Source organism: Canis lupus, chromosome 2, assembly GCF_011100685.1.
Source record: "Canis lupus familiaris isolate Mischka breed German Shepherd chromosome 2, alternate assembly UU_Cfam_GSD_1.0, whole genome shotgun sequence".
Classification (NCBI taxonomy): Eukaryota; Metazoa; Chordata; class Mammalia; order Carnivora; family Canidae; genus Canis; species Canis lupus.
This window is the reverse complement of record NC_049223.1, coordinates 9962887-9988644: the sequence shown is the minus strand read 5'-3', so window position 1 is coordinate 9988644 and position 25758 is coordinate 9962887. Positions and strand designations below refer to the sequence as shown.

Genomic DNA, 25758 nt, shown 5'->3' with positions numbered 1-25758 from the left:
ATATGTACAAAAAATTAACTGCTCTCTTCTCTTGATATTTTAAAACTTCCATGTCACTGTTGGGGTGGAAGCAGATCAACTACATAAACTAACAGAGAAAAGAGAATCACTCATGACCTGACCGGGTCCTAAAACATTGGCATTTACTGGATATGTAATTTCAGGTAAGATAACTAATTTCAGTAGATGACTATCCATCAAGGGATATACCCGCCTAGCATCAGTACCTTGAGGGGATTAAATTATTTGACATATATAAAGCTTTTAGCATAGTGCTTAGCACAGAGTATTTAATAGATATTAGTTCTATAATCACTGAAAAATAAAAGGTAAATAAAGCAACCAGCTCTTCATTTTCTTTTCATTTTTTTCCTACTCATCATAGTTTTACATGGATTCAACCTGAAAGTGTCAACCTTATCATCATGGAATGTGAAAGGGCAGTAATGAGCTCACCTGGCCTGATACTGTATTTGCCAAATGAGAAAAACTAAGAGCCACAGAATTCCAATGACCCAGACAAGATGCCAGATCTAGAATACAGATTCCCTGGTCTTCTTGAGCAGTGTGCATTCCTCCAGACCCACTCAACATTCTTTTTTTTTTTTTAAAGATTTTATTTATTTATTCTTGACAGACACAGAGAGAGAGGCAGAGACACAGGCAGAGAGAGAAGCAGGCTCCATGCAGGGAGCCCAATGTGGGGCTGGATCCCGGGTCTCCAGGATCACACCCTGAGGCAAAGGCAGGCGCCAAACTGTTGAGCCACCCAGGGATCCCCTCCCCCCCCCACTCAACATTCTAAATTACTTTGCTAGTTCCTTTCAAATGGCAAAACATCAAATATGCATTAAATAGTTGATCATGGGCAGGGATACCTGGCTGCCTCAGTTGGGAGAGCATGTGTTTGAGTTTGAGAGCAAGTTCATGAGTTTGAGCCCCAGTTGAGTGCAGAGATTACTTAAAAAATAAACTTGAAAAAAAAAAAGTTGAATACAAATCAGAGGGACTCACCTCACTCTGCATCTTCTGAGCCTCCTTGGAAGCTTGATAGGAGGGAGTCTCAACAAATTCAAGCATGGATTTCCCCTTATTTTTCTCATACTCTTCTTTATATTTAACCTTCATTGAAAAAAGGGATAAAAAGCATGTAAAGCTCACAAGCCCTTATACATATAGAGCAAAGTAAAATAAATATGTCCAAAATTAATCCTAGTTTATAAAATCATATTATTCTGGCCATTTGAGTTGGTCACTGGGCTCCCTGTGGTAAATGACATACAAAGAAAGTAGAGAGGTAATATATAAAAATATTTAAGGGATAAAAATAACTTAGAATTACTAAATCATGTAGTTCTAGGACTTGGATGAGGTATTTAAATAGCTGGGATATATAGATATAGCTCATCTATCAGGGTTTAATATGTATATGCTCATAGTATACACATATATACATAGAGACAGAGAAAGAGAAAGAAAGAGATCCCTGTGATGGCTTCGAATGTCTTCCAGTAAATCATGGGCAAGGAGGAAAACATAGGTGTGATTCTCTGTCTTTTGGCCAAAGGGAAGACCGTGTTCGCTGGGACTGTTGACCTCTCCCACAGACACTGAGCAGCACACTCACACAGAGCTTTTATGGGATTGCTTTCAGTTTCAGCCTGCATTATTCAATAATATCGTATCATGAATCATTTATTTCAATTACAACAAATCTCCATCTTATTTTAGTTTATAAAATGATCAATACTTTCTATCTCCTAATCACAGAAACTAGAATTATATGTAAGCTGTCAGAGTGATTGGCTTTTTCTTAGCAATATACCTTTTTAAATTAAATTCACAGAAAAGTTTTCATCATGACTCATTATGTTCAGAAATGTATTTTCACAAAAATTCTTAGATATAAGTAATTTTTATGAAGTTGCTTCTTAAATTATATAATAATAGCAGTTTTAATGATGATTAAATCCCAAAGCAGTTTTTCAATACTTAGAACTTTGTGGTAAACAGGAAATGTAACAGGTTTTTAAACTCCTATTTGTAGGCCTATTTTTATTTCAGAGAAGTATGACAGAGTGATCAATGAAAGTGAAGTGTGGTAACATACTATGCTATGATAAAACTTTGGGGAAAATTATATTTAAAAAAATACAATGAGGAAAAAAATGTACATTTCCAAACCTTAATGGAGAGCCAATTGGTTTATTTTTAATGAAGGTGGGTATCAAATCATTAAGAAATTTATGTTCCACAGGGTACCCTTCATAGAGTGATGTAAAATTGTATCTTAATAGATGCTGGAATGACATCTTTTGCAATTACTGGAACTCAGAATAAAAAAAAAAATTATAGATACCACCTTTAAAGTATGCAGGCAAGATTTTTTTTATATTTGTTTCAGGGAATATATAGAGTTTAATAGTTGAAAGAAACATTAATGTAAGATAATTTTTAATAACTTTTCTAATTGATCTGAGAAATTTGAATAAACTTTGCACCTGAAAAATTAATTTTGCAGCTCAAGATGACAAATTAGTACACTATAAAAACCGAAATCATCATGAGATTCGCTCATCGTTTAATCAATTGATATATCTTAAGTTTAAAACTGTGTGAAGTAACTTATTTTATGAAATGCTTTTACACCAAAACATGCTTCCAGCTTTCCAACCCCAGTAAAATAGACAGAGTAGTGTTTGAGATTTTCCAAAGCAACATTCACATTCACAGGATGTACATTCTGCTCAGCAGCTGCACCTTTTTGCTGTAGGTGCATGGTAGTTGGTGGTTAAAAGGTCCAGACAGAGAGGGCACAGACCTGACTCTGGAGCCTGGCATTGCCTTTATGGTGCAAATGTTCGGCAGCATCCGCGTCAAAATGATACATTCCTTTGTTTTCCTCAAAAAGCTTTCTATATTCTCGCTAAAATAGAGAACATGAACATAATTCAGAACAAAAGAGATCAATTAGAACAACCAATACTTAGGGATGCAAACTGAAAAATACAAGCCAATAAGAACTGCAAAGCTACCAAGTCCCACGTCAGTGGGCTGCTCTTGTAGGTTTCTGACACTGAGGAAAACCAGCAATGCAGGACAGACAGGCAGCTCTCAGTAGTCAACGTGAGACATCCTAGAGAAGCAGGAGACCATCAGCTGTCAACACAGCCTAAAAAGACACTGGGGAGTAGCAACGGAAAAGCCAGTGATAGGGCTCATGTGAACAAGCAAGGTGGACAAAAGAAAGGCAATTTGTCCCGCCCTTCTTCTAGAACAGAAATGTTTTGATAGCATCTACAAAAAGAGAAGGAAAGAAGAGAAGAAAGAACAGAGCAAAGGAAAGCTAGAGGCAGGAAGGGAAAGAAGTTGTGCACAAGGAAGACTGAAGGGTCATAAGAAAAATAAGAGAGTGAGAAATAATTCAACTCGTTTTCCTAAAAAGAGAGGGTAGGAGGAGCCTGGAAGAGAAACAGAGGAGTCTGGGGATAATCGGTTGAATTTTTAAGGTGAAGAAATTGAATGAAGACTACTATTTAGAGACACAGACAAAACGGCAGATTTGGAAGAGATGCCAAATCTGGCAACCGTGAGACACCAAATACAACAGGCTGCGATGAACAGAAATTGCTTCATGATTTCTCTCACTGGAGATCAGACACTTAGTTATTTCACCCTCTTTGGAAAAGACCTCTAGAGATAAATGGTAACTCTCAAAGACTCAAGGCTATAGAGACTTCAGCTACCACTGGTTGCTCGTTCAGCAATGAGGATTTCAGGGAAAATGACAATGTTGTGTAGGATGCAGGGAGAGGTAAGTCACATTTGAAAGGGAGTGGGAAAGAGCTGTCCAGAGGAGAGCCGACATTCAGGTCTCAGCAGATGCTCCAGGGATCTGAGAGTGAACCAAGAAGAGGCACAGAGCCAGGTGTGGGAAGCATGGAAGGATGCACACAAGAACGGTCATTCCATGGGGACACAGTGACAGTCCCCAGAGGCACTCTAGACAATCAGAGCACTAAGATGTGTGTCCCCCAAAACTCTAGCCAGAATAAACTGAGGGAGGGCAGCCCCGATGGATGTCTCAGCGGTTTAGCGCAGCCTTCAGCCCAGGGTGTGATCCTGGAGTCCTGGGATCAAGTCCCACATCGGCCTCCCTGCATAGAGCCTGCTTCTCCCTCTGTCTGTGTCTCTGCCTCTCTCTCTCTCTCTCTGCATCTCTCATGAATAAATAAATAAAAATCTTAAAAAAAAAAAAAAAGAATAAGCTGAGGGAGTAAAAGACCCCAGGAAGCTCATGAAAATGATCCCATAGTACATCTTGACTGAAGAGAACAAGCTCTAAATGTTGGCTCCTCTGCTAATTAAAAAATGATAATAATAATCTCAAAGGATAACAGTATACTTAGACACTTTATAATTTACTTAAAAGTTTGTATATGATATATAAATAAAATAATGAATTGAATGTAACACTCTAGAATATATTCCAAATCAAGTTAAAATCCAGCAGAGCTTCGGATAGTATTTCTGTAATAATGGATATAGGCTAGGGAAAGATCAATAGATACTGTCCCTAATGATCTTTTTGGGGGACAAAGAATTTCAGAAACTTCTATTTTAAAAAAATCTGTTTGAAGAAAGATCTGCAAAAGAATTTTCAAGACCTGCTGTTACTTATGTAATAGTCTCTGTTGCCTCCTAGTGGGAATGACACAGAGTAACATGCAATACATATTTTTCATTTATGCAAAGGTATAAAAGAAATTGAAAACTACTAGAGCTCTATTTTCCAGGGGTAAATGGTCTTTCAAAACTTTAATTAGTACAGCTGTTTAAACTCATAAGGACTAATTTTACTCTACATACTATGTGTTAAAGAAAAATGATGATTTATACCAAAGACATTTAAAGGTCTTTAAAAAAAGAGCCATCTATAACAAACTGACAACTAATTTTGGCAGAATGTCTGTTTGTTAAGCACTTTCTTATTCAATCTTTTGCTAAAATTAACTTCCCTTTATAAATCAGCAAAATTCCAATTCTCCACACATTAAAATTTAAAAGAGAGCAATTGTAATGTACAATAAATTTTAGCCAATGTATTATCATACAACTTTAATAAATAGATACCTCAGCGTAACATGCTGAGTCTTAAACCTTCTCTCTCATGAAGTAATTATTCAGTCACAATTTTTCTATGGAGGAAAAAAAAATCTATAATCTAGGCAAAAGCACTACCTGAACCAAGATTTAAGCTTTAAAAATGGTATATACAATAAACGTTATATATGACTGTGCTGAGTTTCTCTGCTGAAGCAGTGATAGAAACAATTTATATTAAACTATGATTTTTTCACCATTATTATAAAAGAGAGGACAATATTCTTGAAGAGGAATATTGCCTGGGAGTGGCATGTACTCTTCCAGCTACCAAGCTTTCAAATTGCCACCATGATATTTTTATTGTCCTATTTGCACACAAATCCTCATGTCCTCAGGAAATTTAACTCAAGTATGGATGGAGAATTGTCAAGGGCAAACGCCACTCAATGATCAAGATGGGGTGGCAAAGAACATGAAGAAAGCAGCAGGCTCTGAGAATAGAAATGTACTGACTTTTAGAAACATCCCTATGAGTCATAGAGCAAAATGTGAATCTGAAAGAGCCACCAAGGAGTGGAGGAATGTGGGCAGAGGTGGAGGGATGAGCATTGAAATGGCAGGAAGGGTGACAAAGTATCCTGGACTAGAGTCTAATTCTGCACCTGATAGTCCTCTATGCTTCTTTGCCTGCCCAACAGACAGGAAGAATGACATGCTGCTTTTCCTCCCACAGCCCAGTGACAAAAGTCAATTAATTTTGAAATCTCTGAGTATGAATTATTTACACCCGTAATCCATTTCAAAAAGGATGACATTGGTGATGCTGGAGAAAGGAAGATTACAAAATAATGAGCAGAAGTTTCAACACATCAAAGCCAAACACAGACATTTTCGAACCTGAATTGAGGCTGTATCTCATTATTCTAAGTAGTTTGGGAACCAGGTCTGGACTACAGATTTTTTTGTTTTTGTAATCCAGGACTGTGAGCGCATCTCCTGAAGACAATTATTTTCACATTCCTTGCCCAACATAATCTTCCATCTGATTTTACCTGGCCCAAAGGAGATACTCAATACATCTGGATATTTTGAGCGAGGGAGTGAGCATGTGAGTAATTATTAAAATAGGCACAGAAACAACTTGAGGTCAAATTACAGTTCATCGTCACCATGGGCCTCTGAGATGTAGGCAATGAGCCAGGGCCATCAGTTAGGATAACCAGTGAAGTCAGGGTCCACATGCATGAAGTGTCTGAAGCAGCACCTGAGAGGTGAGTTTCACTTGGCAGTGTGCACAAATATTTTCCTCAGGACACGAAAAAACCACTCTCTCCTCCTAATTGCTTTGAGGAAAACGTGGAGACCTTCACAAGTCTAAAGGTAGAGCGTCAACGTAACGTAGGGTTTCTTTTCAGAGAAAATATAAATGAGACTAAGACGATTTTGTATGCTACTGAGGCCTAATACCAGATACTCTACTCCAGCCTCCATAAAATGAAAGATCCCTGATTTAAGCCTGACTTTTCAGAAACTTCAATCTAATTGGGAAGAAGAAAAGGGAAGAAGCCAGAAAAGCACACTTGCACATGCACCTTGAAATGACAAGCTAGCAAAGAACCCCCTTTGTAAAGCGACAGCTCCGGTGGGATTTCAGCAAGCAGGCCACTACTTTCCAATGAGTTAGTTATTCTGGAGGAGGCGCCTGGCCCGCCTAAGGAAGCAGGTGTGGTCATGAGCTCCGCAGGCAAATGCTGGCTCCGTGGAGACACAGGGCCTCTTTGGTGGCCGTCCAACAAACTTACTCCGCTGAGCATTTTGCTGGTTTTCAAAGCATGGTCTAAATACAAGTTGGGGAGATCTGAGACTGGATCGTGCATGTTTTGAATGTCTTTCTTGTACTTCACCTATGAAAATAACATGGAACAAAATACCATCTAGGAGAAGAAAATATTATGCTTTCGCGTTATCGCCTTCATTGTCTCCAACACATCATCAAGTACCATTTAGTGGGAAATTAACAGGTAAATTTCAACAAGAAGCCACTAGATGGTGCTCATTCACTATTGAATGAGTAAAAAAGTTCCTGGGGGACTTGAAAACATTTTGATAATTGTTTTTACTGTTTACATATTTTAAAAGGGTGATGTTCATAGAGTGGAGTAATTTTAATAGACATTCTGTTTTCAAAACAAAAAGAACAGCAACTTTATTCTTTAGAAGTTACTACCGTATTTTAATTATGCTTTGAAGCAATTTCATAGCTCTTGCTGTTTTTCATCCTATTGCCTTTTCTTTTTTTTTTACCAACTGTTTTGAAAACAGAGTATTAGTAATCATAATACTAAAATATTAATCAAAAATATTTGAACATTTAATGTGTGCCAAACACTTCTCTAATTACTTTACACATGATAAGTATTCGGTCTCAACAGCCCTAGTGGAAGGTACTTCAAGGAGCTCCATTTTACAGCTGAATAAACCGAGGTACAGGAAGTTAAGGTACAGTATGAAGAGGCAGAACAGGAATCAAATCCAAGCAATCTGATTCTAAACCTTGTGCTTCCAACACTATGCTCTAGGTTCCTTTAAGTATATTCCAACTCTATTTGCTCTACATTTTCACACGCTTGCAAGATGAAAACAAATAAGGAAACCATTCTGATATTCCCAGTGATCCTAAAAGACCCATTTTAATTGTCCGTAACAAACACACAGTGAGTAAGGAGAACAAATAACAATACCTACTAAACAGTGAAAGTAGGATATGCAGAGTCCCACAGGAGTTGAAAGGTTTAAGTGATCTAACAAAACAACAGTTTAACAATTCTTCCTTCATCTTAATACTTACAGAGGCACTCCACACACGCTTCAACTATAGCAAAGTGGTCCTTTGTTTTCCATGTTTCTGTTTTTACACTAATGCCTAATTCTAATAAAAATTTAAGGCATCTTTTCTTGCAAACCGAAACTTGGTTCTTTTTTAAATCATACCGCGAAACCAAATCTGTGAAGGAGTATTTTACAGCATTTACATAACGGAGAGGAAAGAAGCTGTAAGCTGTTACAAATGCAATTTCTGAAAGTCTCTTTGTTATAAACTACCATGTACCAGGTTGTACTTTACAGAAGCTCAATTTCCTGGGCATAATTACATGTGTTAACTATTGTCATAACCACTAATTTAGGATACTACACACTACTTTTTCTGCAAAACTCTGTAATCTATTTCTACTCTTGATCAAGCATAATAGTTTTATTAGCAATACTATTCCTACTTATTAACTAATTAGCAATCAGTAATCATTAACAGTAACTTACAATAACACATTTTTCTCAAAAAGGTTTCAGGAAAATATGCTTCGGTGTTTTCAACCAAAATTACTTGGAAACTCCATAATCTTGATTAAGTGTAAGTAATTACAATACACTCAATTCTAAAAAGAAAAGAATCAAAAGATATCTATAATAATTTTCTATGAATCACAAGTCATGAGGCACAAAGTAACTTACATCGCTCACCAGGGCAGTGGCAAGCTGGCTTTGCCTAAAAGAAGGACTTTCAAGAGGATTATAATGATGTTTCTTATCCTTCATTTCATTATCAAATTTCTCTTTGTATTTAATCTGCCATAAAAGAAAGAAACAGGATAATTTAAGTAGGACATTTATCTTTAAGCTTTCAGAATGGCACATTTGATTTTTAATTAGATCAGATAAAAGCTACCTTAAAAACGAATAGTAGCAAAGTTTAAATCCCTGGTATTTTTCCCCTTGTAAAGCTTAATTAGGCATAAACATTTTTTTTTTATGAAAAAACAACCTCTACGTGAACATTGATCATAAATGCAATTAGGCATGAGCTCAAATCCTATTAACAAGAATTATACACTAAAATCTCAGGAATTTTAAATGTCAGTTTCCATTCCTGCACTCTTGTAATCTATGATCAATTAGAAATTGAGACCACAAGTGAAAGAAAGTCTACCGCATTTAAAAAATGAACCCTGAGCCCCAGAATTTGAACATGAGTTTTCCTGAGGGAATTATTCCAAATACAGGCCACGGTTTGGACTAGGCTTTTTCTCATCATTTCCCACTTGTTCAAAAATTCATTTTTTAGGGATTACATTTTCTGAAATGTCCTGTGTCTATTTAATGTCAATTTTTATTCCTCTGCTTTAGCTGCACAGTGGTATTCAGCAGCAAACTATCTGTAATATGCATTCTGAATTATTTTTTCTCCTTTTTAAAGTAGTCTTAGGGCAACCCAAGAAAGGATTATCCGCTTATCCTACAGAACCATATATTTCTCTATCCATAGAGAAATATATGTGAATGTGGGTTGTGATAGGTATCGGAAATATAGATAAAAGTTCTTTACCAAAAACGAAAACCAAAAGCCAGTTACTTGAATCTCATACCCCCTTTGATGCCTGTATCCAAGAGAGGATGCACAGATCCCAAAAGCAAAATTGTCTTATTCTCTTATAATATTTTTACAATATTACAATTCTTACAATATTTTGTGTTCTTACAACATTCTTATAAGACACCTTTATTCATACATCTTAAAGCCCAGCCTCGAAGTAATTTTCAGTAAGAAGCATTTTGGGAATGGCTCACATTATCTATTTTAATAGAATGTTTATTGGGTGATGAGGCACGGCTGATACCTATGGGAGGTAGTGAAAATCTTGGTAGGAATACATTTGGGAAAGATTCCAATATGGTTTATAGGAAATATTTTCTGCTGTGGCTCTAATTGCTAATCATAGCTTTCTGATACTCCTATTGCCTTACAAATCCAAGCAAAATCTCACTTCTAATTAGTAAGGACACTATAAAACAAGAAAAAATTCTGATTTTTATAAAAACATATTCTATGTCTTGAAATCAGGGACAATATCACCAATGGAATACATTTAGATTTCATTCACTACTTTCCACAGTAGCTGGCTTTCCCTGCCTGGTCCTCCCCTAAATGCACAATTCCACTCTCTTTGCACTTTCTACAGCCATCTGTTAGGGCAGTCTTCACCATATTTTAACCTGTGCTTTTGTCTCTCTGGGTTTTTAGTGCCTAAAAGATATTTACTTGACAATGAGAGAAGACTCTCTTAACTGACTTCCACTTGAATGGCACTCCTGACTCTGCTACATTCACTAACACTCTCCACTTACTGAGTAAAACATTCTGACTGATGGCCTGGGTGCCCTGAACATTCTCGGCTGGTAGCTATTTAACCCATCAACTGATCCAGCCATGCAATCTTGGCTTACATCACGTCTTCCTTCAGCTATTCAAATTCTCCAACCCCAGCCACCATAAGCCTCTTAGTTACATATTAGCTAAGTGGCAAAAAAATAGATTATATCCTCTCTGAGAACAGAGAGCCTGTCCTACTGTCCGCACACCACATGGAGGGGTTGAAATGTGGAAATTGACCCGACACATCCTCACCTGCTATGAAACCTGGCATGTGTTCTTCCCAAGGGAAGGTGTATTTCTGAAAAGCAATAATCAATGCACATCATGATGCATTCCTACCTCATGGTAGGAACTCAACACAGGCTCCATGTAATGAGTAGATGAAAAAGGAGTCATCGCAATGTGGATTGCTTTTTGCTTTTCAGAAATATACCTTCACTTGGGAAGAACACATGCCAGGTTTCACAGCAGGTAAGAATGTGTCAGGTTAATTTCTGAGCTTCCTGCCCTCCCCGTGGCCTCTGCCCCTAGCATAACCATGCTGGCCTGCAGAATAGGATGGCTTCTCTATGCTAGGGATGGTATAACCTGTTTTTGTCACTTAGCTAACAGATAATTAGATGTCCATGGTGCCTGAGGTTGGAGAATACAAATAACTGGAGAAAAACGACGCAAGCCAGCATTGCATAGCTGGATTTTGATTAGATTTAAATAGTTCAATACAAGCAGAATCCTGAATTTTTTCAATTGATGTTTTAAGACAAAAATTTATAGCAATACTACACTGTTATTAAAGATGAGTTTTCCTTGGAAATACTAGATTAGACTATTTTCTAATTTGGGACATATTTTAGTTATCTGTTATCCTCCCATTAGGCAGTGAGCAAGGAACAGATTTTTACTCACGTTTTATCCCCACTGCCTTTTTTATTGGATTTGGCACTTACTATATGTTTATTAAAGAAATGCATAGGGGCAGCTGGGTGGCTCAGTGGTTGAGCATCTGTCTTTGGCTCAGGTCATGATCCCAGAGTCCTGGGATTGAGTCCCTCTGCCTATGTCTCTGTGTCTCTCATGAATAAATAAATAAAATCTTTTTTTTAAAAAAAGCAATACACAAATTAATGGTGAAAATGATAGGCAAAAACACTCTTTTAGGATTTAAAAAATGTATCAAGCCCTGAGACAGGTATTGGAACTCTAATACTTCTCCGATTCTCCAAGTCCATACACACACACACACACACACACACACACACACCACAGAGTCACTGTTAAATTGATTGGAACAATATCCCATTAGGAAGAAAAAGAATGTAAAATAAAATGAAAAATGATAGATTTAAAAATATTATATTGAACCTGTATTGTACTTTACAGTTCCTGCTGGACTTTTATTCATTCATTCATTCACTCAAGAAACTGTCAGTTTCTGGGCTCAAAAGTGCTCTACTGAAGAGACTGAGGAATTAGCTGGTAACTGTGTTCAAATATCTGAAAAAATTTAAAAACGGCATTTGTTCTACTGCAGAAGGGAAAGTTAGTAAAGATGGGCCTAAGTTTCAGCCAACGAGATTTCTGTTGGTTATAATGAAAAGAAGTTACATTTCAGCTAATACCTGTAGGATATGCAGAAATTATTCCTATTAATATTAGGAACTTTTTTCTGAAAGCCCTCTCTCACTTCCCAAAGTAGAGCATGTACTGCTGATATATCTTTGAGACACCCCACATTTGCCCAGCCACACAGATCATGCCTGGCTATAATTATCTGCAAAATGGTCTGTGCCATGCGTCTTCCTCCATTAGGCTATAAGCTCACAGAAGGCAGGGACGTATCTGTCCTGTTCACCCTTGAAAACCTAACCCCAGACACAGTGCAATATCTGCTTCAGTAACAGTTTCGTTTGAACAAACACACAGATGGACAATGTTGAGAAAGGATTCTTTCACTGAAACGCAGGACCAAGTAATTTCCATGGGGTCTTCAGATCTTTCAGATCTTCGTATAGCCTTGTGATTGATTTTGATGAGAACTTTGTATTTTTTTTCATTCCTTCAGCATATTTTACTTATAATGATTGTTTTTAAGTTTTCATAACCACCTCAAGATCATTCTAAGATGGGAAAATACCAGTTTTGAAGGATCATCTAAGCACATGACTCTACTTTCAAAAATTATTAGCATTCGATCTATTCAGCTAGTATTTCCTGAGGCATTGTGTGTATTAACTCTCTACTGGGCACTGGTTTTACCTCTTCCTGAGGATAGCAAAATCACATGTAAGTGATTTAATCAGAAATTATCAAGTAGGCATTGCTGAATCCTGGAGATCACAGGATTTATGTTTTGCAGAAGAATAATAAAAACCTCAAATTCACATTCTTTTGAAATATGCGTTGGAATTTGGTCGGCCTCACGTGTCACGAGCACTGGTCACAGTTTAGGTCCTAATGAGGGTGGACTAAGGGCATAAATCACAATTCTGAGGAGTAATTGGGTACGTAAAATGAGCTCCTCAGAACTAAACACCATCTCAATGCAATATTCTTCTGAAAGTATTAAATAGAAGTCTGATATTTTAGAAATATAACAAATGATAATAAAGTACTCTGATGACATTACTAACCAAGCACAGACTAATGCAAATCATCCCCAAATTTGTGATTGTACTTCAGGCAAAATCATGGTTGTGTCTGCAGGGAGGTTTAAAATCCATTCACATCCCTTCCCCCCACACACACACACCCTTAATTCATGATTCAAATATAGAAATGTATTACAAAGTGTCTCAATACCAAATCACCTCCCTCAGACTCCCTCATCTAACCTGCACACGGCTGCTTTCTGGAGAACTTTTATTTTTGAAGATTTCTACCACTAGTAGGCATTGGGCTATACATCCTAAAGCTTGAATTTTTAAATTCTATCTAATTTTTCCAGGTTATTTCTGTAGTATGAAATTAGTTGTTTAAAATATATCTGTTCCTCCGATCCTTGTAATAAATGTAGTAAGAACCAAAGTATTGTTCAATTTATCTCTCCCTAAGCTTGAGTACTCCTTGTGATCAGATTCAAAGATGCCCAAGGAACAAAAATGCTAGAGTTTCTCTCATTAACTACAAAGTTAAATAACTGCATTACACAAAAAACACACTTAGCAGACACTGACACCCAACTGTTTCTTATCTCTTGATGTAAGGTTTGCACTTAAATGAGATGAGAAAATAGCCAAATAGTTTAAACGGGTCCTTGCTCACCTTCTGACTGGTTCACTCGCTCACTACACATACACACCCAACATCCTATCCTATTTTCAACACACACTTCACCTATCTGACTGTCTATCTCTTCACTCACATCTCCAGAGGCAATGCTTTCCCTTGACCAACTGGTTTCTCAAGACCATTTGAGAAAGGGAGAAATAGGTGTTGGGTTGGGCAATTTTGCTATGGTTTTAAGATAAATGTTATCCCTTATACCTAAGTCAATCCCTGTTGAAAATAAGTGAAAAGTCACTTATACTCCTGACTGATTTTATTTACATATAAATATCATCAAATCTAATGGTCCTGATGTTTACCAACTTTTTTTTAAATGGGAAAGGTATCATACTCCTAAAAGTTTATAAGGAATTTTAACAGATTTAGCAAGACTTTCAGGGGCCCACACTTGGAGGAAATACTGGAACCGTTAAACTACAATAATATCACTTAAATTCATTCCTCATAACTGAATCTGGAAAAGGCAATGTTTCAATGATCTGAAGCCTGACTTCTAAACCTAGTAGTTCAAAGCTTTGCCACGAGGGGTGCTGGGTTTCACAGCACCATCTATGGCTTGGATTCACAGAGTCAGAAAAAGGCAGAAAAAAAGCAGACCCCAAATGTAAGCTTTCCATCACAGCCATAAAAACAACTGTTAGGAAAAAAAAAAAAAAAGGAAAATTCAATAAGCATACCTTATCAGCGAAAATGAAAAGTAAACAACATAATGCCGCATACCTATACCTCCAATCTTAAGTGAAATTGAACTAAAAGCTGTCAAGGAAGATAGTATAACCAGATTTCTATGTAGAACTTGTCATAAAATCAACAGTATTCTCAAGTCTGAATTTTACACAAAATCATATCCCTGTCCTTATTTGCATAATAAAATAACATCTTCCTGACTTGGCACCAACTGTGAATGATCTAGAGAAATTTGATTAGTTGGTTGATATGTATTTATTGAAGTCCAGTCTGTGTCATTCTATAATGATGAATTAAACACGTCAATCCTGCCTCCATAAAGCCCCCTGTGTGATAATAAAGGAGATATTTAAAACATACATGTATAGATAAGGGCACCTGGGTGGCTCAGTCAGTTAAGCATCAGCCTTCAGCTCAGGTCATGATTCCGGGGTCCTGGGATCAAGCCCCGTGTCCAGCTTCCTGCTCAAGAGGGAGTCTGCTTCTCCCTCTCCCTCTGCCCCTCTCCCCGTGGTATACTCTCTCCCTCTCTGCCTCTCTCTCAAATGAATAAATAAAATCTTTAAAAATAACATACATATAAGTATACATATAAGTATACACATACATATAAGTATATGACTAATACAAATTGTGTTACGAACAATAAAAAAAAAGAACTGAGAATAAAGGAGAGAGAGAAATACAATTTAAATTGGCAACTCAAGGACATGACCTTGAAGCCAATACTTGGGTGTAAAGAGGTTGGTTGGGAGAGTGCTTGCCAGGAAGGGAAATGGGAGATTCTCCAAACCAATTAACATCCCCATTCAATTTGAGAACAATATTTATAATTAAATCTTAACAGCAATCTCAAATGTACTTTTTATGTTTCAAACCCATGCTTATCAATACATCACATGCAATTTTAGAACAAACACTAGTTATTATAAATACAAAAGTTTTCCTTGATGTTATAAAACTAAAAGAATTCCATTCATCACGTCGATAAATTTCCAGTAGTAAATGAAGACAATATACGAACATATTAACAAATTAACTGATCCTAGAAGAATTTTTTAAGATGATGGCTTTTTAACAGTTACTCTGCTGACATTTGAGATACTTGTAAATAAACCAATCTCATGATCTTGGCACAGAAGATTTCTTTTTTTTTACTGATTTTCTCTTAATTACATGACCGTAATTTTTTGTGCCTTCTAAATTTAAACAAAGAAACTTTACAACTAGGGAGGCAAAGCCTTGGTGCAAGTCAGCAGGAAGGGTTTTGTGTTTCCATTACTTTTTCTGGCATTAATCCCACAGAGCAAAATTTACTGGTAAATTGGGAGAAATCTCTCCCTTGCTTTCTCGATCTTCGCTCCTCATCAGGCAGGTCTTAACACTACAAATCTCGAGCACCAGCTTCTCTGTGCCTCCTCTCTTACACATTGCTCCTGGAATGATCTGCCTTCTTCCTGCATTCACCCCGCCCAGGGTCCCCTGGTTGTTGCCATTCTTCAGTCACTTCCTTTCTCAATATTTCTTTGTCTTTGAGTGTTCCCCTATTCAGTCTGTCATTAGGTTAGGAACAAGAGAATATGTATGCGATCTTCAAAGTTGCCAATGAAAATAATAAACCATACTTTTTGCCCTTGTCTCTAGTTCATCCACCTGAAAATACAAATGGAATGCAACAAGTTCATTCCAGAAGCCCTATATATTCATGTGCCCACGTTTCCTTTCTTCTGATGAGTTGACACACTATGAGAGCAGCAAGAATGTCATGGAGAAAATAAAGATGACAGATAGATTGTAACTTGCAAATTACAACCTGCTTAGATATCTGATCCTTCAGTTGCTAAAGGATTCGGATTCTTTTTTTTTAATCTGCCTAGAAACAGGTTGGCTCAAATGGTAGGATTTCTGGTGAATGAATTTGAAATATCAAAATAAAAGCTCAAATCTGAAAATTTTCTAAGAACTCTCAAATAAGATCATGAAGGAATGAATTTCAGACTGGAATCTCGGTGAGTGTGACTAATCCCCCTTCAATTTGTGTGTGAATTCCCATAAAAAGGCAGAGCGAAGCCATTCTGACTATTGGCAGTTAAATCATTCTTGTGAAGTTATATTGTATTTCTATGGGCCAGGCAACATTTTAACACCAACAACAAGCCTAAAACATAACTATTGTGGTCATTTCCATTTTACAGATGAGGAAAACTGCAGATGGAGACCTGTCCGAAGTCATTCAACCAGCAAGAGGCAGAAACAGGAGTTTGGCTCAGGCAGTCCTGCTCCGGAGCCCATTTTCCTAACCTCTCAACCAAACCACACTGCTTTTCTAGAATCTGCTGCTTCTCCTAAATGTAAAATCTATGGGAGGTCTCTGTCCCCAGAAAAGGCTAAAGAAGAGTTGCTATGTGCTAAGACGCCCTGCCTCTCTACCGAGTGTTATTTGGAATGAGAAGAGCCCCTGGAGCCACCAGCCACCTCTGCCCTTGGATGAGAACATGTCCCAGGCTCTTAGTGCATCCACAGCTTCCTGAGTCATAAAGTTGTTCGGTAAGTGGAAGTGCCTTAGAAATCATAAAATAATTAATATGACACTAAATAATTAATATGTCAGTGCACTGACATTCGGGCATCTCTCGTTTACCCCACGAGCAGCATGTTGCCCCAGGTTGTGAGCACCCCATGTGTGGACCAAGATGGTACCATTCTAGCTGGCCTCCAGGACGCCTGGTCTGCGCAGCGCTCCTATGCTAACCTTCCTTACATAGCACTTTCTTCACGATGCTTCTCTGCTCCAAATTTTCGGCCACAATTCATTTCCTACCTGAAAGTGGAGGGTACTTGAGAGACGATAGCTAAAATGGTGACAAGTACTGGTGACTCCTCAACAGTACAAGGCTCCCTATTATTGCACTTGAAATCACTTTTTTAACTTTTTGCCTTTTATAGAACACATAATTCCTATTCTGCTCCATAAATATGGCCTGTGGTCCAAATGAATACAACACTGACCCATTTACCATCATTACAGCACTGAAACTCCTCCCAAATTTCCATGTGTACTCATGATTCCCCTCTCCTTGCTGGGAGCCTCTGTGTCTGTCAGACCCTTCTTCACTGTCTTGCCTGTCTCCAAACTTTATTTGGGGGTCTTCTCTTGAGCAGACATTTCTCTCTCTCTCTCAGTTCATGTTAGCTCCAACTACCTGTTACACCAAACCCTTTCAACTACACAGTCCGCACTGGTGTCCTTCTCCACACTCACAGGACATGACAGATATAAATGCCTGACTGGCCTTTCTCTTTCTTCTAATAAATTTGAGCAACTTTTAAAATGTTTGTGTTATTTCGCTGCTCCTCTATAACTGTTAATTAATCTCCTCTACTCATTTTTCTACAGGGCTGTTAGTCTTTTTCTTTTCACTCTTAAAAAACTTTTGTATATTCTAGATATTAAAATGTTCTGATCATTTGCATTGCAAGTGCTTTTCCAAATATTTGAAGACCACTGCTCTTCTTTCTACATTTAAAAAGCCTTTCTCAGACCCTTCCTTCTCCATAGACAATCCAACTTAATTTATTCAAGTATTTGATTTGATTCAAAAGGTTTAAAAAGTCTGTTTGGATTCTAGCTGGAATTGCATGGAATCTTTTTTTTTAGGAAAAAATTTTAAATTTTATTTATTTTTTAAGTAAACTCCCTCCAACATGGGGCTCAAACTCATGACCTCAAGATCAACAGTTGCATGCTCTACTCACTGAGCCAGCCAGGTGCCTTTTGCATGGAATTTTTAAAATTAATTTTTGTAAGAAATAGCATTTCTATGATATTGAGTATTGAGACTCCTGAGCTAGACCACAGTCTTCTCATTGATTCAGATGTCATTTCATACTCTTCAGTCTGATTTTATAGTTTCCTCATTTATACCACTCCATTTTGAAATGTAATCCAAGAAATTGAGGAATGCGTATTTTCAAAGTCAAAAACACCGTAACTGTATAAAAGTTGCTTTTGATACTATTAAGTTGGCAAATATTATTATTTTCCATTGAAAAAGTTTAATTCTATAGTCAGGTACATCTAACTATCCTTTTATAGCTTCTGGATCTCTTGTCTTTTTAAGACCAACTCTGTCATCCTTATGTGGTATATATACTCTCCTGGGCTTTCTTTTAAGATTTTAAAATTATTTTATTGTTTATATTCACATATCTAATCCATCTGGAATTCATTTTATATATATAGGTTAAGATTCAGTTCCAATTTTATTTTTACTCTGATGGATGGACAGTTATGTCAGCACCATTTATGAACTAATATAACTTTTTTCCCACTGACTTGAACCAACACTTTCATCATATATTAAATTCTTATACATATTGGAATCTATTTCAGGATTCCCTATTCTCTCCTACTGATTATTTTATCTCTTACTGTACTAATCCCATATTGATTTAATTTCAGTGGTTTTATATTATGTTATGGTAACCCATAACTTAAGTTCTCCTTCACTGGTCTTCATTTTCATACTTTTAAAGGCTCTTCTCAGGCATTTCCTTTCTATTCAAACTCTAAGATCATTTATCCATATACTTAAAAAAAAATCTATTGGCTTGTAATTGAAATTGCATGACATCTATATATTAATTTGGGGAAACTTGCAATTTTTATCTAGTGAGATTTTCAGCCAAAAACATGACATGTCTTTATACTTTTCAGATCCTGTTTGATGTTCTTCAATAAGATTTCAAAGTTTTCTTCATTTGTATCTATCACCTCTTTCTTATCTCGTGATTAAAGCATATGAAAATCGGTATTTTATTACCTAGTTAAAAATTGTGTGTGTTTAAATCGATAGCAATCTAATTATTGATCTAATCTAATCTAAACGATCTCATGATTACTGAATTCTAGAAATCCTAGAAAATGTGACAATATGCTAATCTCATTGAGAAAAGGTTAGAATTGGAGCCAGGATAAAAGAAAACTTTTGTTTTATACTTAAAATTGAACTTATTTTTATCCCTTACTGAAATTTGTAATTATTGCAATCCTATCTGAAATGGTTTCAGAAACATTATCTTTGTGTATTCTTACAGTTAAAGATATTATCTAAAAAGAAATATTTTCCTGTGCCACTAGAAACAAAATCTCTGAATAAAATCATTGTGGAATTATCACTAGAGTCTTACTTGACTAGAAAGTTTAGAAGCTTCCACAGCATGTTCAAAATCTGGTCTTCCAATTACAGCTGGCTCTTTGTTCATTACTCCTTGCCCTTTCTTGTATTCTGCCTAAAATGAATAAATAAGAGAATGTTAATATTTCCACTTTCCAATGAAGAATTACATTAACATTAGCTAAAATAAAATATAATAGACCTCAGTCCACAAAACATTCCTTGTCATTCAACAAATACTAAAATGCTGACTGGTAAAGTAGAAATTGAGTTAGTGTGGTTATTTAAATAAACTCAACTTTTTTGGTAGTAAAATAATTATTAAATTTGAGTCTATGTATCCTGTCATCACCATTGTGTTTATGTAAAACACTGAAAAAAAATTAGGAGAAATTTCTGGATAATTGAGACCCTGCTTTCTGCAATCAGATAGCTTGCATGGGCTCTTTAGTCTTAGGAACTGATCTAATCCCATTTGGTTAACATCCCGTTAAATTTTGTAAATAGTTATTGATTTTTAAGGTGAGCATAGTCAGTGTTATCCAAATACTTGATTTGTTTTTTAAGTCATTATTTTTAACCAAGGTGCAAGGTATGTTTAAGTAAAATGGTAATAATCAAGAAGGACATCTAGAGAAGGTAAGAAAACAGCCAAAATCTGTAGAAAATGCGCAAGGGTAAATGGTGGCAAAAAAGAATTTGCACAATTAACAGTAACATAATGGGAACAAGGCCAAGTGAAGTTCTTTGGGACAGGGTAAGGTGAGAAATAATATGGAACCAGATGACTGACAAAGTTAACTTCTAGGCTGAGATACCTAAATGCTACCTAATGCCAACAGAGCACTTACTTCTCTAAGAGGATGTCTGCATTAGCCAGAGTCAAGGCAACTTTGAGCAGTTTCTGCATATAGTTGAATAACTTACATTGCCAAATGGATAATTCAGATAAAAAACACTTGAGATGCTATTGAGATTGATTAATTTCACTAATTAAATTAACCATTTAAAACTACCAAAGCCATGTGTTGTCTCTTGCAAAAATAAGAAATCATTTCTGCTCAAGGTAAGAGAGGGAGATTACATTGCTTATGATCTTGGAGATCTGTGTTGCCATCTTGATGTCTGGTCTGTTGAGATCCGCACTATACATGTGGGTGTCCTGCACATCTTTCCTATAAGAAATCTGATCAAAGAGAGTTGTGATCAAAAGAAAGAGAAAGAAAAAATTAGTAATTCTATATAACTACCAGTCTTCATGTACATAACATCATTTATCCTTGCCATAGTCATCTTAGAGAACCCACCGACCATAAATTGTATTTTTACTTTTTTATGCACAACATTTATATAAGATACATTATTTTTTCTACCATACCCAAGTCTCACTAGCATTATTGCATATGACCCGGATTCATACAACCTAAAAAATGTGAGCCCAAGACTTTGGCACAAAACCAATTTTATGGCATTTTACATATACCACCCTGAAAAGCATATCATCTCATATAAGCGTATATGTACATATTCACATACAGAATGCCCTGAGCAAGGGCTTTATTTTGCCCATCACACAGTGCCAACTCCCTGTGGATGCCAGCAGGGAGCGTCTGCCTTTGGTTCAGGTCATGATCCCGGGGTCCTGGGATCGAGTCCCACGTAGGGCTCCCTGCAGGGAGCCTGCTTCTCCCTATGTCTCTGACTCTCTCTCTGTGTCTCTCATGAATAAATGAATAAAATCTTAAAGAATGCCCATGACCAGCAAGTCTAGTCATGTGTACTGATAATTTTATTACCTTGCAAATATCATCGCAATAACTTGGAACCACAAAGAAATAAAAGCAAAGACACTAAGGAATATTCATTCTCTGAATGCACATGAGATATAATCAAGCTGAAGTGTGGAAAACAGCCATTTAAAGAGAAAAATAGATGTAAATTTTACCAAACATACTTTAGACAATGGTGGCTATTTAGATTAACTCGACAAACGAAAGGAGAGACCAGATGAGAACTGGTATAATGTCCCATTATCAATACCTCACCAATCTGTCCACTTCTCTGCTTCCTGAGGTCAGTCATGAGCTGAAGGAGTATTATCTATTTTCCAGATATAATTCTATTTGACAATATCATCAGGGACTGGCTGGCTTGTCCATTACATTAGCTCTATTAAAGATCTAATGTAAAGAGTGCAGCCCTGCTCATTTTTAAGACCCACCTTCATTTTCTCAAGGCATAGAAAGGTAGAACACAGAAACATAAAACTGAACATCCAGACAAAATGCACAATTGTTTATATTTGTATGAAACAAATATTTCTTTTTTAAAAAGATTTTATTTATTTACTTGATAGAGGGAGTGAGTGCACAAGCAACGGGAGCAGCAGGCAGAGGGAGAGGGAGAATCAGACTCCCTGTTGAGCAGGGAGCCCGGTGAGCTCATTTCCAGGACCCTGGGATCACGACCCGAGCCAAAAGCAGACGCTTAACTAACTGAGCCACTCAGGGACCCCAAAACACATATTTCTAATGTTGTCTGCAAACATTCTACAGTTGCATCATGTAAGGCACTTATTCAAACACCAGATTCCTCAGGTCCAACCCTAAGTTGGACATTCCCAGAAAATGGGGCTCAAATCTACATTTTAATGAATTTCACCATTGATCAATATGAGTCAGTATTCTAGATACTATCAATGTATCTTGTTATTTTTCCTTTCAATCTTGTAGGGTGAAAAAAAATTGTACTTTCTTCTTTCAAAAATAATATCAGGTATGAGAAATGAAAATGCTTTAACACTCTGATAGGCTTCTTATGCATTGTATTATTTTATTTCAGTGAAATATTTGTATATATCTTTATTTACTCTTTTAAGGGCTTACATTTGCCTCATCACCAAGACTATCATTTAAACTATGTTTATAATCATAAATCTGTCTAACAAGTGAGTGTGACTTCAATAGAATTAACATAATTTCAGCAAGAACACCTGTTTTCACAGGGCTTTCTCTTAACAAGTAATTCAGGTAGGTTTTGTGCACACAGGTATCAAAAGAAACATGAAAATGGGCTGAAAGCTGAGTTATACTGTTGGGTGAACTTTAAATCTTTAGGGATTTAAAATGAAGCCAGTTTCATTGGCTTCAAATAACACCACCGCTCATGCACCAATGATGGCCAATCGACCTCCGCTTGCACTCAGTTAAACACAAGCTGTGTAAACAAAAACTGACTCTCAGGTGAAAACAAACCAAAATTACTACCCACCTACGAGACTAACTGTTTCTAAGTCACCGCATTCATAGAGAACCACAGGGGGGTAATGTCTTTTTGTTTAGAAAAGAATGAAGACAAAAATGGAAACCCTTACTTTTTGAAAAGAGCTGCAACCTTCCAGAAATCTAAGCTTTGCTTGGGTTATGTAATTATATGCTGCTCAGCCTAATGACTGCGTGAAGAGAGGAGAGAGGCACAAAGGCAGCAGGAGCAGGACTCTGAATAGGGCCCCATCATCCATGTAAATTGCAAATTAGAGGCCGGCATATGTGACTCAAAACAAATATTAAGATTGACAAGAGCTGCAAATTCAAACAAGCGGACACCACAGAGCCACCCAGGAGAACAGCACGGAAGCTCTGTCACTAGTCAGATCTTCCAGAATAGCCCTGCAGAACAGGGCTTTCCGAGGGGAGGCCCAGGGCCCCAGACTCCTGGTCGTGGCTCTCGGCAAGGATACCCGACCTTGGGGACCCTGGGGACAGGGCGACGGCCGACCCAGTGCTGTGCTCCTCTTCTTCCTCCTGACCCGCTGTGGGGGCTGAGAGACGCTCGCCTGGTTATCTCTCAGGGGCCTGCAGGACATCTCTGCCCTGTTCTGCAGTCTGTCCGCACCCAGGAAGAATAAAAACAGTGCATGGCATAAGAGAGGTTTGGCAGTGGGCGGCCAAAGAATAGATGTGCTTTTTTCTATTTCCAAAATAAATGCAAACCCTACACCTCACTGTATTGGGACAACGGACTGGCCTCCACTCTTCAGGCTGTCTTCTCATGACAAGATGGGGTTCTGTGCAATACTGTTGAGTAAGAAGAGAAAAAGGGACTCCTGAAAATCATTGGCTCAGGATGGGTACAAGCTCAAGGGTCAATGCTTGACTTTACCTCAAGGATCAATGATTGAGTTTACCTCATTTTATTTCAATGTTTTGTTCCCTCCTGCATCCTCAGAGCATAGAAGGGGAAAGCAGGACTAGAGAGATGGGAAGAGGGAGGACAAGGGGAAGAAAGAAGAGGAGAAAGAGGAAGAGGAGAAATAATAACACCACTCATCAACTCCATTTTCGGCCATTTGTTATGGACCAGGTAGCATATTAAAGACCTAACATTCACTGCCTCACTCAACATTTCTTAAACATATGACTATAGGGATTTACACCTGTTCCACCACACTCTGTCTGCTGTTCTTCTGTTTCAAAATTTTTCTTAATTTTAACTATTTATTCTCATTAATGACCATTAGAATAATTCTAGTAAGTTCCACAGAGGAAACAAATGGAACTTTAGTGGGCATTGTACCCTACTATAAAGTGACTTAAGGAAAAATCTCTCAATACTATTTCAGTCTGTTCCTGAGAGAATAAGGTATATTTCCTCATTTCTTTAAATCTTTTATTATACATTTCAATGAAGTTTCATCATTTCCTTCTAGAGGTCCCACATGAGACAACAAAGTAATTATCATATGATGATCATTTCCTTATACATTGATCTTGTATCCAAAACAAGCTGCTTCTTCTTTTTAATAATATATGTCAATATATAGTCTTCTCTGCAAAGACTGATGGTGGTTTCTTCCTCAAGAACACCTGAAATTATTACCATACATTCTTGATCTCTTCCTCCTTTTTTTCCCCACTAAATATTTCCTTGGACTTTTCCACATATCTGGGTCATTTTCCTACATTATGCCTCTGTAATGGACAAATGTAATTTTTGTATCTGCCTGGGGTTTTTTACTTGGAAACTGCCCCTGCCTCCATCCACGTGATGTGGTGGGGCTGTCCAATGCAGCCTACCTTCATGGTGACCGGAGGGGCCACATGACCAGCTGTCCAATCAGACATCTCATCCCTTTGGAAACCATGCTCAATAAGAGAGCAGACATATACCCCAAGGAGGGCCAGAGTCACTGATGCGTCTGAGGCTGGGGGAGAAAGAGCTGCTGTCCTTCCCTCTGAGATCAGCTGCTGTGGGGATGATTGAATTTTAGGAAAGACCAGCAGTCATCTTGAGACCACCTAGACAGAGTCTGTCTGAAAGCAAAGCCATGAGGTGGGTAGAGAGGAAGAGTCCCAAGGACTCTGTGAGCCTCTGGATCCAGTTATACTTGAAGGTCACTTGAATTTCCAATTATGTAAACCAATAAATTCTCATGTTTTACTTAGCTAACTTGAGATGGAGTTCTGTTGCTAAATCTGGAAATGCCTGACTAACAGAGTCCCCTTTCACAATTTTCCCTGCAGGGTCAAATCTGTTCTTCACTGCCTCCAATGAAGATATAATTCTATCAAAATTTGTTTCTGAATTTCTTCCTTGTATCACCATGTCCACTTTGTCCTTCAGTTTGTACTTTTATCATTTTATTGTCTTTTAATCTCGGCTTGTTCCTTCTAATCTACATTTTTTGCATTTTTTTTTTACATTTGTGCAGAGGGTTCAATGTGCCAGGCATCGTTCTGAACACTTTATATGCACGAACACATTAAATCATCATCCCACCCTTGTTATGCTGCATTGTCTGTATCCAACCAGACTTCATTAGCATTCCCTCCCAAGACTGGGATGAGGTATCCAGAATCCCCTTCCTTGTATTGTTCTGAGTTAGGCTTGGCCAATAAGAGATTCAGATTTAGGTACTTGGAGATGCCAAGATAGAGAGGTGAGGGGACAACGAGGATGCCAGCCACAGACAAACACCTGTCAAGGAGTTAGGGCTGGTGAGCGGACTTAAGGAGATCACACCCAACTGGTCCAGAACCATCATACCCTTTGCTACTCTGATGAAGGTTAACATGATTCCTGGTGAGAAGAGACTAGAAAGGTTATACATCTTAAGTTTGTGGAACAGAAGGGAGTAGTGTAGCCTATATTTAGTTATAATCTTGAAGCACTAGTGCAGTCATTCCCAAGAAATACTTTTATCATAAACTCTTACATTAGAGAAGCCCCCAGGAATTATCAGGCACATGGACTGGAAATTCTGTCTTAGGCTGGGCATGCTATACGCAAAAAAAA

At 37.4% G+C, this 25758-nt stretch overlaps 1 protein-coding gene across 11 annotated transcripts in view; it reads right to left on the bottom strand.

Annotated features, from left to right (window-relative positions):
• NEBL (nebulette) overlaps positions 1 to 25758 on the bottom strand; it is a 342069-nt gene that overhangs the window by 63423 nt on the left and 252888 nt on the right. For 7 of the 11 annotated variants that reach the window (XM_038529856.1, XM_038529857.1, XM_038529858.1 and 4 more), the window contains 6 exons: positions 20549 to 20650; positions 19478 to 19579; positions 8617 to 8730; positions 6909 to 7010; positions 2822 to 2926; positions 1015 to 1122 (listed from right to left, as the gene is read on the bottom strand). The exons of 2 other annotated variants lie outside the window; for them this stretch is intronic. In XM_038529856.1, the coding sequence (XP_038385784.1) occupies positions 1015 to 1122; positions 2822 to 2926; positions 6909 to 7010; positions 8617 to 8730; positions 19478 to 19579; positions 20549 to 20650 (633 nt within the window). The remainder of the gene's footprint in view (positions 1 to 1014; positions 1123 to 2821; positions 2927 to 6908; positions 7011 to 8616; positions 8731 to 19477; positions 19580 to 20548; positions 20651 to 25758) is intronic. 2 more of the 11 variants (XM_038529853.1, XM_038529855.1) reach the window with 2 other exon arrangements.